General features: G+C 34.5%; 1 protein-coding gene across 1 annotated transcript; it reads right to left on the bottom strand.

Moving 5' to 3' along the window:
- Positions 4,449-13,686, bottom strand: LOC109727459 (CDPK-related kinase 3-like). The gene is made up of 11 exons (XM_020257593.1): positions 12,970-13,686; positions 11,546-11,676; positions 11,191-11,232; positions 10,980-11,088; positions 10,750-10,828; positions 7,821-8,117; positions 7,618-7,727; positions 6,728-6,835; positions 6,123-6,185; positions 5,241-5,408; positions 4,449-4,857 (listed from the first exon to the last, which is right to left on the bottom strand). Exons 1-11 carry the CDS (start codon positions 13,468-13,470, stop codon positions 4,720-4,722), a joined length of 1,746 nt encoding a protein of 581 aa, XP_020113182.1. The 5' UTR covers positions 13,471-13,686; the 3' UTR covers positions 4,449-4,719.

Raw genomic sequence — 13,887 nt, forward strand, 5'->3', positions numbered from 1 at the left:
TTATATTTGCATATATGGTCTTTTTTTTTTTTTTTTTACCACACAAGCATTATTTTCGTATTTTTTAAGTTAAAAACAGTAACTGAAATCACCGTTTTTAAACACGTTTATGTAATCAACGTGTTCGTATCCACAGTTCTTAATTTAGAATACAGAATACGGTAATTACATTACCATATTTAAATACAGTGATTAAATTATCGTATTCAATTTAAAAGTGTAACCTAGACGCTTGCATGGCAAGTAGAGGACTGTTTATACAAATATAAATTTATTATGACTAATTTATTTTAAAAAAATTGAGAAAATTAAATACAAAAAATTTCACAATCAGTCAAACACATCTCACTTTTTTAAGAAAAAAGTATAATAAAAATAACTTTTTTAATAATCATGATTGAACGGATAAATCCAAGAAAAATAATCTAATTAGTTAGAAACATCATATCAGTAATATAATTAGTGCATTGTATACTTTATACCATTGAGCAGCTTCCTACCAAAATTTCATTTTGGGTGTGAGAAATTATTTTTCTTTTTCTTTTCTTGTTGGAAAAAGAAATGAATGATTAGTCTAAAGCTAGTTTAGATTATATTGTTTTTTTATTACATAATTTGTTTGCCTTATGAGGCTTCTTTATACCGCGGAATAAGTTATTAGTAAGTAAAATAATTTTTTTGTGTAATTGAAAATAAAAAGTTTGAGGTTTGTTTTTTGAAAGATTTTAATTGTCATAATTTTGTAGGATTGTGTATTTTATTCATGTGATAATTTACTTTATCACAAAAATTAGAGCTTTAAGGCTTAATATAATATTCATTTATAGACATTTTATTATACTTTTTATTTATTAAATGCTATATATTTTTAGTGAATAAATAAAAAAAATTGTTTCTAATAAAATATTTATGTATTCAAACAAGACCTAAAGAGTTATTGTAAATTGCTGGAATTAAATGTTGTTCTAAAAAATAATTGTATAACTTAATAAAATTTTGAATAAATTGCACTTTTTGTCCTCAATTGTTTTTTAGAAGAGTTATTGTAAACTTTAAACAAGACCTAAAGAGTTATTGTAAACTTTAATTTGTGTGTAATTTTTTCTCGAACTTTACAAATTATTACAATTAAGTCTCGTAACTTAATTTAGTTGACCAAATAATATTAATATTTTAATAATATAAAAGTGATATAACATCTTAATTGTTATCATCATGTCATCACTTACACATCAGCAATGCATCAATTTTAGCCGATTAAATTATGATATAGAAATTAATTGCAATAGTTTATAAAATTTGAGTCAGAAATTATAAGAACTTATTTATAAAGTACGAGCGAGAAATTGTAATTGCAAATTGAAGTTTAAAAACCAAAGTGTCACGCGCGGCATAGTTTGAGGGCCAAAACTGTAATTTAGCTCAAAATAATTTATTGCTTCATAGAATATTCTGCAAGTTATTCTGTCTAGTGGACCAGGCTCATCATCATGGAGAATGCATGCTTAAGGTGGCAAAATTGGCATTAAAATAAATAATCATAATCATGTCTAGACAATAATCACATTCATTTATGATTTAGGCTTTTATGCTACTTTTAATTTTAATTAATCAGATCTATGAACAAAATAATGGAATTCAGCCTGGTTGAATGTCGAAATAAGTTATCGTATAAAAATTTATAAGTGATGGATTTTTTTTTTGAGAGAGAAAGATAACATGCTACCCGCTTCGTTTATTTCATTTAGAAATAAACTTAGCTGGAAATGTGAATCAATTAGGATTCGAACTTGGGTCTCGGATATCAATCACCAAGCCTTTTACCACTTGCACTAGGGACGGCCAGTATAAGCTATGGATTGTTTTGATCCTCGTATGGCGCTGCAGTCGTGATTTATTAAAACAACAAATTATATTTATAAAAAAATATATTTTATTAAAAAAATATATAAAACTGAATATTGTATGTTGATATAGAAATCCAATCATACTTCCCATCTAGAGTTGACTCAAATTAGCCTTCTTAATTATTTGGGAAAACTTCAAAAAACCCCAGTGGTTTTGCATTTTTTCACTTTAATACCCTGTGGTTTAAAGTGTATCAATTTAGTGTCCTATAGTTTTATTTTTTTTCTTTTTATTATCAATTTTACTATTTTTTTCTTAAATCAGTGACAAAGTTAAAATTAAAGAGTACTAAAATGAATATTCGATAAATCTAGATAGGTATCTGAAGTTTTTTTGTATATAATTTAACGAAATATTAACGAAAAAACTACCGAAAAGATAAAAATGAAACCACAAGGCACCAAATTGATACACTTTAAACCACAGAGCACTCAAGTGAGAAAGTGCGAAACCACGGGGGGGTTTTGAAGTTTTTCTTTATTATTTTGCTAAATATGAAAAAGATTATAAAAATACTGGTTTTGATCATAAAATGAGTTTTTTTTTTTTTTTTTTTTTTTTTTTTNGTCTCTATTTATATTTATGCTTGCAATAAACTAAAATCAATTGTAAGACATAACCTAAGTCCTTCAGTATTGTTGTTCTTTTTTTATTTGAATATCATCCTATAATTTATCTTCGAGGATTGAGATTAAAAAAAAGGTAAGAACTAGTTACTATATCTTTTACTAAACAAATATATATGTATTGCGAGTAATTCGCCGTTAATGTATTACAGATACTTTTGTAAGTCTCGCGTGTTTATGTCGGATATGCATGTGTTCGTGTCAGATTCGTGTCCGATGTGGATACTCTTTGGACGCAGGTTCAAAGCTGATGCATAGCACATATAATTAAAATATATTATATTTTTATTTTATTTTTTATACATATATAATGTAAGGTGATGAATATTTTAGCTTTTTTGATGAACACATACAAATTTTTTTGAACAATATAAATAAATTATGTATAGTGAAGAATTTTTTTTTTCTTAAATATATGAACTATTAATGAAAATTTTACTAACTTTTATTCGTATAAAAAATATAAAAATATTTTACCAAAATTAATATTTATTTATATATAATAAATATATATCTTAAAATTAAGCTCCTATACTATTAAAAGCATAGAGTCATTAGTGTTTATACATTTTCCGCTATTAGATTAAAGGACTTGTTGCTGGGATGATAGTGCATCCCCTAGGGTTTAAGTAAGTGGTTGGTTAAATAGTGTGATCGAACGGATGAAAATGATTAAAGAAATGAATCTAACGGCAGAAAATTTACAAGACCAAGTACTTGGTGCTTTTAAAAGCACCATAGTCGGACTCTACGTACTATTATATTAATATATTATATTTTTTTAGCATTATGCACGTCGTGTTCGTGTCCTAATTTTTTAAAAATTACTGAATCACCGTATCCGAATCGTATCATGTCCTGTATAAGTGTTCGTGATGCCTAGGTCCCATTCACTAGCTTCGCTCTATTTGTATTGAAAAACAATAAAATTATAGCAGCAATCCCGGACAATGCGTAACTTAAAAATATGCTTCTTTGTTTCTGACTTGACTTATTAATTAATTTTGAACACAGATGGGAGATTAATTAATAGGTGTAAACTTCGACGAAGCTTCGTATTTGTGTATGTAGACAAAATTCTTGAATTTTAAGTTGCAAAAATAGAAATAATCTCTTGTTAAGATTCAAAGTCCACGAGTTCCTTCCAACTGCTCAATACATGAGTTATGTAGCAATTACTTTACGTGGACTTGTTCTCCATCTTTATTTTGTCCTTATCCTATTATATTTTCATTACTTTATTGGTTGGAGCAAGAGGAAAAATGAGAATAAATCCTCTCTAGATGTTGACTTTTGAAAAAGATTTTGAAGTTAATTTTGTAGTTTTAGGGAAGAAAATATTAAATTATGCAAGTGTGTGGAAAGTTAATGTTTATTAAACTACTGCAATACCAAACAAATTACTTGCCACGTTCGTTTGACTACGGAGAATTAAAATAGTTTTCTTGAGTTTTTCTCGTTGTTTAAACTGTTCAGAGATTATTGGAAAACCCAAAAAAAAAAAAAAAAAATTGTTCTTTTGAGTATTATTTTCAAGCACGAAAAAGTTATGTTAAGATAAAAACTAGACGATGGCATAGTATATTTTCACTTTGTCGTTCTATAATTTAGCATATTTGTTGCAAAAAGTGATAAAGAGAATAATACAGAGTGCGCGAAGGAAATGTGTTTTTAATTTCAGATTGCAAGTTTGGCACAATAACCTTGAAAACAAAAACATGTATTTCCACTCAATTACGTAGAAATATTTTCAAGCAAAAAGCACTGGTAAATAAAGCAAAGCGCTTCAAAAACTTTTCGGCACGAAAATAAACTTTGGACCTCTTTTACATGCAACCAACACCACCTTACACAAGAGAGAGAGAGAGAGAGAGAGAGAGAGAGAGAATAATGTAAAATTAAGAGGGCATAAACTTTAAAGGAAATTTGTTTCAGCAAAATATAAGAGCAAGAGATGACACCATAAAGCACTATATTGCTCGACAAATCTTTCATCTGAGATTCATTTACACATGGTTATGATGAGGAACATCAGCAAACAAGAATGATCGCTCGAAAATAACGACAAAAGACGAAAGAAAAAAAGGGGAGACGGGGACAGGGGGGGCGCAGTGTTAAGATTTGTGAGCGCGCTATTTGAATAGCATCGGCATTTGGAAACAATTGTATCGATGCCTGCACGAATTTAGTGGTGTCTCGTGTTTGAGCTTCGTATCGTCACACCATGCAAGAATTTGGTATAGCCAAGAAAGTTCAGCTTGCCATCCGACTTTCTGATCCAGTCTTGCACGATCGAATAAGCTGTAGGACCGAGGTTCAGCTCCTGCAAAGAACAGTTTATTACATCCCGGAGAATATAGATTCGCTGCACAAACAAGTACAGCCAAAAGGAAATCATCAAACACTCCCACGGTATAGCCTATTGTTACATTTATTGCCACATAGATTGAAATCATATCGGTTGCTAAGAACACTAAAGTATGGATAATTGCCTAACCTTAATATTTCGCTGTGTGCTCAATTTTTAACATTATTTTAGTTCGCGAAATGCTGAAAGGTAATCAAAAAGGTGACCTGACAGTTTGTTAAGTTACTGCTTGGACTACAGGGTATTGAAGTGAAAACTAGGCATTATATCATAGGGTTATAAACCTAAATTTTCTTCATAATTATACGCGAGGATGTTTCTTTATTGATTTATAGTACCTGCGCCAGTTCCTCAACCGACATAACTCGGTTGCCTTCCTTCTCAAAGTATTCGAATGCTGTACTTGCAATCTGCTCCCAATTTTCCAAAGCCTCAAGCTGATAAGGGCTTATTGCGGCTGCACAGAACTCTTCGAAGTCCATCCGCCGGTATGCAAGCGGCTCCAACTGAGGTTCAGGCCATAAATTTGTTAGCGCATATTGATTGCTATTATGAATAATTTAAACTGGTAGTTTGAGAGACAGAGAGAAAGAGAGAGAGATGAGGATAAACAGGTTAGAAAACAGCTACGACTATCACTAATCAAGAAATGATAATCTTATGTCATCTCCCATGAGCTACAAGATTTGAGAAGTCATCCACATGACAGTAGATACCACATATTCAAACAAATTTTCTCCTAAACAGCATTCAGGTTGTGAAAAAATTGAGAAAACATTTAAGATGCAACAATCTCATAATACTAGCAAGTAGATATGTTTGCGGGCCAGGATATTATCTGCAATTCACAGTACCTTTTGGCAATAATGTAGAAATTATCAAGAAATTGACACCACCTTACAAAGTGGATATAGAGAACATCGAAACAGATACGGCAAGGAGATTTTGCGACAAACTCATCTAAAACACAAGATTGACAAGAGTAGTTGAAGCAACATCAATTATTCATAAACATGTTGCTCCATCCTACTTTCCATATCAGAGAGCTTAACCCTGAAGATTAACATAAAATAAATGAAATTTTAAATTAAAGAAGACTCTGCAATAGTAAGAAACATAAAAAGACCACATAATGGTTAAACTTAAACAACGCCTGAATAATAAAGGCCATAGAAAGGAAAATTAAGCTATTGCATGCATATATAATCAAGGCAACGTACTGCATTCAAAATGTCAAGAACCCTAGACTCTTTCATTGCTGGTGTCGAGTTCCGATGTAGTGCCTGCATAACAAGATGTAAAATTAGAAGCCAGATGTTGTAATTATTAAAGGGTAAAATGCATAGGCAGTCCCTGTAGCATCCTGATATTGCAACTGTGTCCTTAAAATTTTGACTTGAAAATTTGTCTCCAAAACTCTGCATGCATTGCAATTCCATACCCCGCATGCAAAAAAAATCTGATAACACGTGATTTTTACCAACACCTTTTTTATCTTGTTTCGAGTATGTTGGAGTAGAAACAAGGAAGTAATTTCACAGGACAAATGATCAACTAGTAATTTTACATGGAAAACTAGAATTTTTTTATGGTCAGGCTTGGAATTGCAATAAATGTTCAGAGACTGAAATGTTTAAGCAAAAGCACCAAGGACTAAGTCACAATATCAGGATAATACAAGGACTATCCATACATTCTTAACCATACAAAAAATAAATAAAAACCAAAAATTCAGAACCGGAAACAAACTCCTAGAATATGCACTTCATCTGCATTATTATGCTTACGAGGAACAATTGAAGGCAAAGGAAGCGCGAAAACTAACCACTCGAAAATTTTCTAGGGATACATGCCCATCTTTATTTGGTTCAAGCAGGTTAAATTGCAACCTGAGATACATGAGCTCATTCCCCGTTAAAGCTTTAGAAAGTGCCTGTAGCATAACAGGAATAACAGTTAGAAAGGTGTATGCGGTAATCTACATTGGCCACGTGAAGCATCAGAGTTCACGCTAGTTAAGATCATATCACTACAGGGAATGATCTTAAAATTAAGAAGAAAAGGCATTGCATTAACAACTGACTATAGCATTCAAAGAAAATTGGTGGATTAATTATTAAAAATAAGATAGTATGCAAATTAGATGATCAGTTTCAAGAAACTCAAAAGTTTTCAATTATTTTGACAACTTGCTGGTCAAGTCGGTTTATGAAATAATGTTACTGCAACACCCATTGCATTCCATCCTCTATCCACTTCTCCCTTACGAATACTGTGTACGTGCATTGGCTTCCAGAAACAAAATCTCAGTGCTTGAAACACCACCATCAAACCCGGGGGAAAAGTGGAAAAGGAAACAAAAGACGTTAAAATATCGAGAAAGCAGAAAAATAACTAATGCTTCAGACTAGGATGAGATCAAGATGATAAGACAACACAGAAAACTAAAGTTACTTTTGTTACTTATATTGATAATTTTATAGCTATTATATACATGTTAAACGGAATAGTACTAAATGCATCATGGCTTTCAGTCTTTAAAAGCTATATTTGCAAGCTAATAAATAAAGCTCTGCAATTTTTGAAAATCCACGGAGACCTAGCTCACTACTGTCATCTTGTAAAACATTTACATATTTATAGCGAAAGTCATTAATGTATTCTCTAGCCAAACTTTTAATTTGACCAGAATGACTCTTCTTATTTAACACATACCCTTAATGCCGCACGTTTGAGAGGTGTGGCGCGAAGATAATGCTTTATTAACTTGTAAATTAGTAAATCCAATGGGACTTGCTGATGTTGATCTCGCAACCATGGATGAGCTGTCACCACGAAAAAAACATTAGTTTAAAATACATTATATGTTCAGCAAGCGGACCTTAATTAAATCACAGTAAACAGAAGTAAAAACTTACTAAGAGCCTGAGCAGCAGTCATTCTTTTCCTGTAGTCCTTATTCAAAAATCTCTTCACAAAATCTTTAGCTTCAGCCGATACAGAAGGCCACGGAGAGTCGTCGAAGTTTGGATCAGCTCTCAACACGGAACGGAAGATTCCAGATTCTGTCCGTGCCCAGAATGGTCTACTACCACATAGCAGGATGTATGTTATGACACCAATACTCCATATATCCGCCTCTGTACTGTATGACCTGTGTAGGACCTCTGGAGCAACGTAGTACGCACTTCCAACTATGTCATTAAGTCTTTCATCTGCATACAATTAGCAAAAGAGTCTGGGAAGTTGACAACATATTTGAGATAACCACAATGCGTTAAGAAAATTTATTCGTTAACAAGCAAAATAGAGCACATATTGAAAAGTTAATGTTGCCAGATTTGGATAGCCACAATGCGTTAAGAAAATGAATGGCTGAAAATATTGAAAATAATAGTAAAATGGATCCAATACATTTTGCAGTGGAAACAAAAGTTCCAGTACATTTATTTCAATTAACACGATATAACAATGCTAGACTCGCTGCCAATCTATACCAGAACATAAGGACTTGCTTCCTAATTGCATGGATCATGTTAATATTCCCTTGATTTTTCAAGTGCTCTATCTTAAGAGTAAAGACCGATTAAGAAGATTCTGCTTAGAAAGACTAAGTTATTGATTTTCTTAAGATCAGGCCAACTTGACTTTCTCCAATTTATTCATCTAAGCTAGTTATTCATCAAATATGCTCATATCATATCCGAAAGCTTTAAAAGTATAACTGCATTTTACAAAACTTTATTGCAAGTGATAGGTTTGAGTGGTCCAGTTTGAATAGCAACTTACTCTTTGCAATTTCAAGCCTATCTTTTTCAACAAAATACTAGCTGCACCTCTAAATCAACATTAGAAACAAGTTGGCACTTCTGGTAATGCTATCCAGCAATTTCAGCAGCAAGCTTGTAGATATATAGTTTGGGCATCTACTGGTTCCCTCTTCACAAAATATATTATTTTTACATATATCTATCTGTAAATAAATCCTCATTCACCTAAATAATCCAAGGAAATGTTGAAGACCAAAGGTTTTAACTGGACCAGATCATTTTCGATAAAGGAATTTTGCATGAGGTGCCATAAAATTGAGTTTGGGGGTGGGGGTGTTGCACTAGTTCATAAAGTTAACTGGGTATGCATGTTTGCTTTTCACCTCTGTGATCTGCAACTGGCATAGCATGTTGACTGATTTCTTTGTGATCTACAACAGCTTTTTTTTCACTAACAGATTGTCTTGAATAAATTCCATCAAGCCTGTCTTGGCCAACAGAAAAGTACAGACAAGGAATGAGGTCAAAGACTTAGAATGAATAGGTCCTTTTGGTTAGGCCTAAGTAGGAGAGAGAGAGAGAGAGAGAGTGTTGCGAGGGTGCAGTGGCACATAGAAATAGTTGCCATAGTGAGAGATCACAATTACAATTACAAAAATAATTGGAAATATGGAATTAGGTTCCTAACAAGATTATTGGAAGTTCAGTTTGAACTGCCATGAACAAAGGGGATTTGATCGGTGATACGAAGCCTTCATGGGTTGATACGAGGCCTTCATTTGAGACCATGGATAAAGAGACTTTATCAAGTTAATTTTATGAATAATACTAACTCATGCATGCCTTCATAGATGCTACATGTATAAAAAGACTTTGTTTAGTCAGTTTCACAAACAAAACTACCTCATTCATGCTTTGATGGGTGAACCATGAATGAGACGACTTAACTAAGTAAATTCCACCTCAGATAAAAATGTATCATGTGGTTCGACCCCTTAATGAGATTATTAGAATTTCAAACTAAACGAATCAAGAAAGAATCAGAAACACTCTTAAAGAGAAAAAGGAGGAATATTTTGAGACAGAGAGTAGCACTCATATAAAAATAAATATGAAATTTTATGAAATTTCTTTGAACCAGGAAACCTTTTAGACACTTATTATAACAAGTTAAATAACAAAAAAAAAAAAAATAGTCACCAATGTCACTTTATTCAGCACCTAGTGCATCCCTACAAGTATTTTCTATAATCATACCCAGGCATCTATAAGAGTTGAATACTTAACAGAGAACAATATGCTTAAGTCGAACAGCTTAAAACGAAAGGAAAGAAACATGCAGGATCTATTTGTATTCACATTGTTTACCAGGCAAAGCTGACTAGAATTCAACCATCCATGTCCAGTAATTTAAAATATAAGTGCAAATTTATATGGAGACAACTTAGATGCTGTGGCAAATATATACACAAACACTCCACAAAAATCATATCTAGGTACACCATTTAGCAACTACAGATCGACCTTTCATTCTACATCAATACTAACAACTCTGTGTAGATCATCTACATAAAATGAGATTAGTCCAAACTTTACAAAGATACCAAAATTGCATCATTCAAAGACAAGTGGCAAAATAGATTTACTCAGAAAGTTCTCAAATTCAGTAAAGAAGGTGTGAGATCCATGGAAACAAGTTGAATACTTCTTCAAAAAGGATAGGACCTAGGAGGTTAGCTATATCATGATTATAGCATCTATACTGTCTCCACTTTCCAAATCTTGGACTTCTGACATCCTTGCTTACGTAAGAGTAAGATACTATAATGTTATGAGAGACTCCATTTATGAGCACTTACAAGGAAAAAACCTTGTAGGATGAATCTAGGAAATTTGTGATTAGAAATAATAACAATAGTATGTAAAGAAACAACAAATAACATGTTAAGAAACTAAATAAAGATTGTAAGCCAATAAGAGCTTTTTTTTTTGCATTTTCTTCATCAGATTGGGCTAAAATACAGTTAAAGTTAATTGCTAAAAAAGAATAGACATCTCTAAATTATTCAATTATTACCTGGTCTTATGAAATCAGAAAGACCAAAATCAATCAACTTCATAGGAGCATTTTCATCTCTCGAGGTGAAGAGAAAATTCTGTCCACATGAACAAAACCATCAACAGCAGGCACACACTGATACACTAGAAATTAATATTAGTTAAGAAGAAAGCAAACGGAGGATGACAAGAAAATAATTTATTCAACAGATCTATAATACAGGAAATAGTAAGTCCATAGAATAAGACCTCCGGCTTCAGATCACGATGCACAACACCTTGAAGATGACAGAATGCAACAACATTTAATATTTGCACTACGATTGCTTTTGCGTCTTCTTCCGTGTACCTTCCACCTCTATCATAATAGAAGAGAGAGTTTTCAAGAGATTTCTTTGCTTGAATAAGCATCATAAGAAGACAACTTGATGACAAAGACAAATATACATCCTAACAGTACCTGGCCAAAATTCTATCTAATAGCTCTCCACCTTCACATAACCTGAAAAAGGAAAAGGAAAAAAAAAATAGATGAAAACATAGAATAAGATTACTAAATCAACTGATAAGAAAAACTCATTAATGAGTCAATCATGCATGGGCTAATTTGATGCCATGCCAAAACTTAGTTGTTCCTGAGTATGTGTTTGATCAGAACTTTTAGGAAAAAGCAGATAAAATGTGTAAATAGCTGAAAATTATTATCTCCACCAGCTGCGACATAAAATCCCAATCATGTTATAACAGATATTCTCATAAGGATAATTATTAATTATAGAAATATCACATTGAAGAAGAAATAAAAATAGACATACTCCATGACTATGTAGACATTCAAGGCATCCTCACATGCATCATGAAATTTGACTAGATTTGTATGCCCAGACAGAGCTTTCAGAATTTTCACCTCCCTACGGACATCCTCAATTGAAATCGCTGTAGTCATCTGTGAATGACATAAGTTAATAGCACAGCCAATAAGGACAACTTAGTAAAGAAGTTATTAGAAGCCGTCAGAAATACAAGTTGCACCACAATTGTGAAAGAAAAGGCATGAATAAAACCAAATCAACTGCACCAGTGATGCAGCAACATGCAATCCTTTTCGTTGGTTTTGTTGGTTAAGTTATTTCAATCACTTTCTGCCAATATATATATTTATCAACCACATAATGCAATAACCTGAAATCCTCGTTTTTTTATATGCTGTTTGTCTTTAATTAGTAAGACATGAAACAGTACTACCAGGTCTTAATGTGCATCTCACTTTCTCCATGCTATGCCACAATTTCCTGGTACCACAGCTACTAAAATATAGGTTATTTGATAGTTGAAGGTCGATAGCTACATCTCAACTATCAAAGTGTGGACTCATCACAGCAAATCACGAAAGGAATACTTGGCAAAAATCAGAAGAATAGTGCTTAAAAGCATAGATCCCAGTCATCTTAAGAACTTTGGTACTATAATTATCGGACTAACGCTTGCGAATTTGAGTGGACAATAATCATGTGGTGGGCGAAAAATTGATTTTTTTTTTTTCAAGCTTATGTGACCAAAGTACTCTCTTGCTCGCTGCAGGTTTAGTATTTGAAGCAACAATGGACACTACTACTAAAATAGGCAGTGTCAGCATGTAACCCATTTTTGATATGCAGTGGACGATTTGGACTAGTCAACTTCTCTTGAGATTCTTTTTTAATCAAGGGTTACGTAAATCCTCTGAATAGTCTTTTAGTGCAAAATAATAATGGAGTCATTCACTCTAATGGATCTAATTAGCTTGCTACACGTCTAATCCAGGAAAATAATAGAATAATAATGGGTTAAATCGTCTCCATGACAAATTCTTGCAGCTATTCTTAAGTTTACAAGCACATGCTCTGCAGCACTTCTAGCATATTGACATGCACAAAGGAGAAACCACTTCACATTTTACACTATCTTTTAGTTTGATAAAACAGGGTATCCTATTTCTTATTTTAGGCTATCAAGTAAAGTAAATCGATCCCGAATGGAGATTAATACCAAAAGGCATAAAATTTGGCAATGAGATCAAATAGATGTACAGAGATTAGAAAGCCAATTATGACTAACATAAGATTATCGCCTTAAAAACCAGTTCTTTAGCTTAGAAATGAAACTCCCCCCCCTTCCCCCCTCTTAATGGAGAACAAGAAGAACAAATTAAACTAGAAAAAAAAAAAAAAAAAAATCTAATTTGGACATACCACCGCACCTTAGCTTTGGATATGATCTTAACGGCGACGACCTGCCCCTTCAAATCCCCCTTCTTCACCGTGGCCGAGCACGTGTGCCCGAAATGGCCCCTCCCCACCTCCTTCCCCAGCTCGTACTTCGCCCCGAAGTTCTTCGCGAACCCGAACGCCTTATCCAGCGGCCGCTCCGCCTCCCCCGCCCCCGCCCCGTCCTCCGGGATCGGGCCCTCCTTCGGCTTCGGCGCCCCCAGCCGCTTCGCCAGCGACGCCTTGATGTGCTTCGCCGGCGACGGCGGCGGGAACGGCCGCCGGAAGAACCGCCGCGGCGTCGACGCCGGGTGCACCGGCGTCGCCCCGCCGCTCACGGCCGCGCCGGCCCCGCCCTTCCTCCTCGGCGTCGCCGCCGCCGCCGCCGCCGCCGCCGGCGGCGGCGGGGGCGCTGCGCCGTTCGCCATGTGCGGCGGCGTCCGGTCGTCGCCGTCGCCGGAGACGGAGATGTTCCTCCCGTGGCACTGCCCCATCTCTACCCCCTCCCACTCTTCGATTAGGGTTTTGGGATCTCGATCTCGAAGGAGTTAAAGAGGAGACATTGGATTGGGGGAGAAAAGAGAGAGAGAGAGAGAGAGAGAGAGAGAGGGTTCGTTATGCGATCGGGGTCGGGGGTGGAAATTGAAATGGAACGGGGGTGGCGACTGTGAATAAATTAAAATCGAGGGTGTGTTCCGTAATTTCCACCCCCCTCTTCTCCGGGAGAAGGAGAAGGATCGGATTTGGTGTTTAGTTTCTTCGAAATATTATTTTAATTTCAGTCCCGCTGATCGTTCCGAGACAGGAATTAGTCCCAAACAGGAAACAGCTTTTCACTCCCCCAGGACTGGCCACGTGGCCCTATGTTATTGGCCAGCAAGGGTGTCGGGTGTTCTAAGAAGAACACGTGA

This window comes from Ananas comosus, linkage group 22, assembly GCF_001540865.1.
Source record: "Ananas comosus cultivar F153 linkage group 22, ASM154086v1, whole genome shotgun sequence".
In the NCBI taxonomy this organism is placed as follows: domain Eukaryota; kingdom Viridiplantae; phylum Streptophyta; class Magnoliopsida; order Poales; family Bromeliaceae; genus Ananas; species Ananas comosus.

What these genes read in the sequence shown, in the direction of transcription:
- LOC109727459 (XM_020257593.1), bottom strand. Translation starts at nt 13,470, where the DNA reads ATGGGGCAGTGCCACGGGAGGAACATCTCCGTCTCCGGCGACGGCGAC. An exon ending in TCAAACGTGCGGCATTAAGG is followed by an intron (nt 6,836 to 7,617) that starts GTATGTGTTAAA and finishes GTTATGCTACAG; the next exon opens with GCACTTTCTAAAGCTTTAAC. An exon ending in TTCTTGACATTTTGAATGCA is followed by an intron (nt 5,409 to 6,122) that starts GTACGTTGCCTT and finishes CCTGAACCTCAG; the next exon opens with TTGGAGCCGCTTGCATACCG.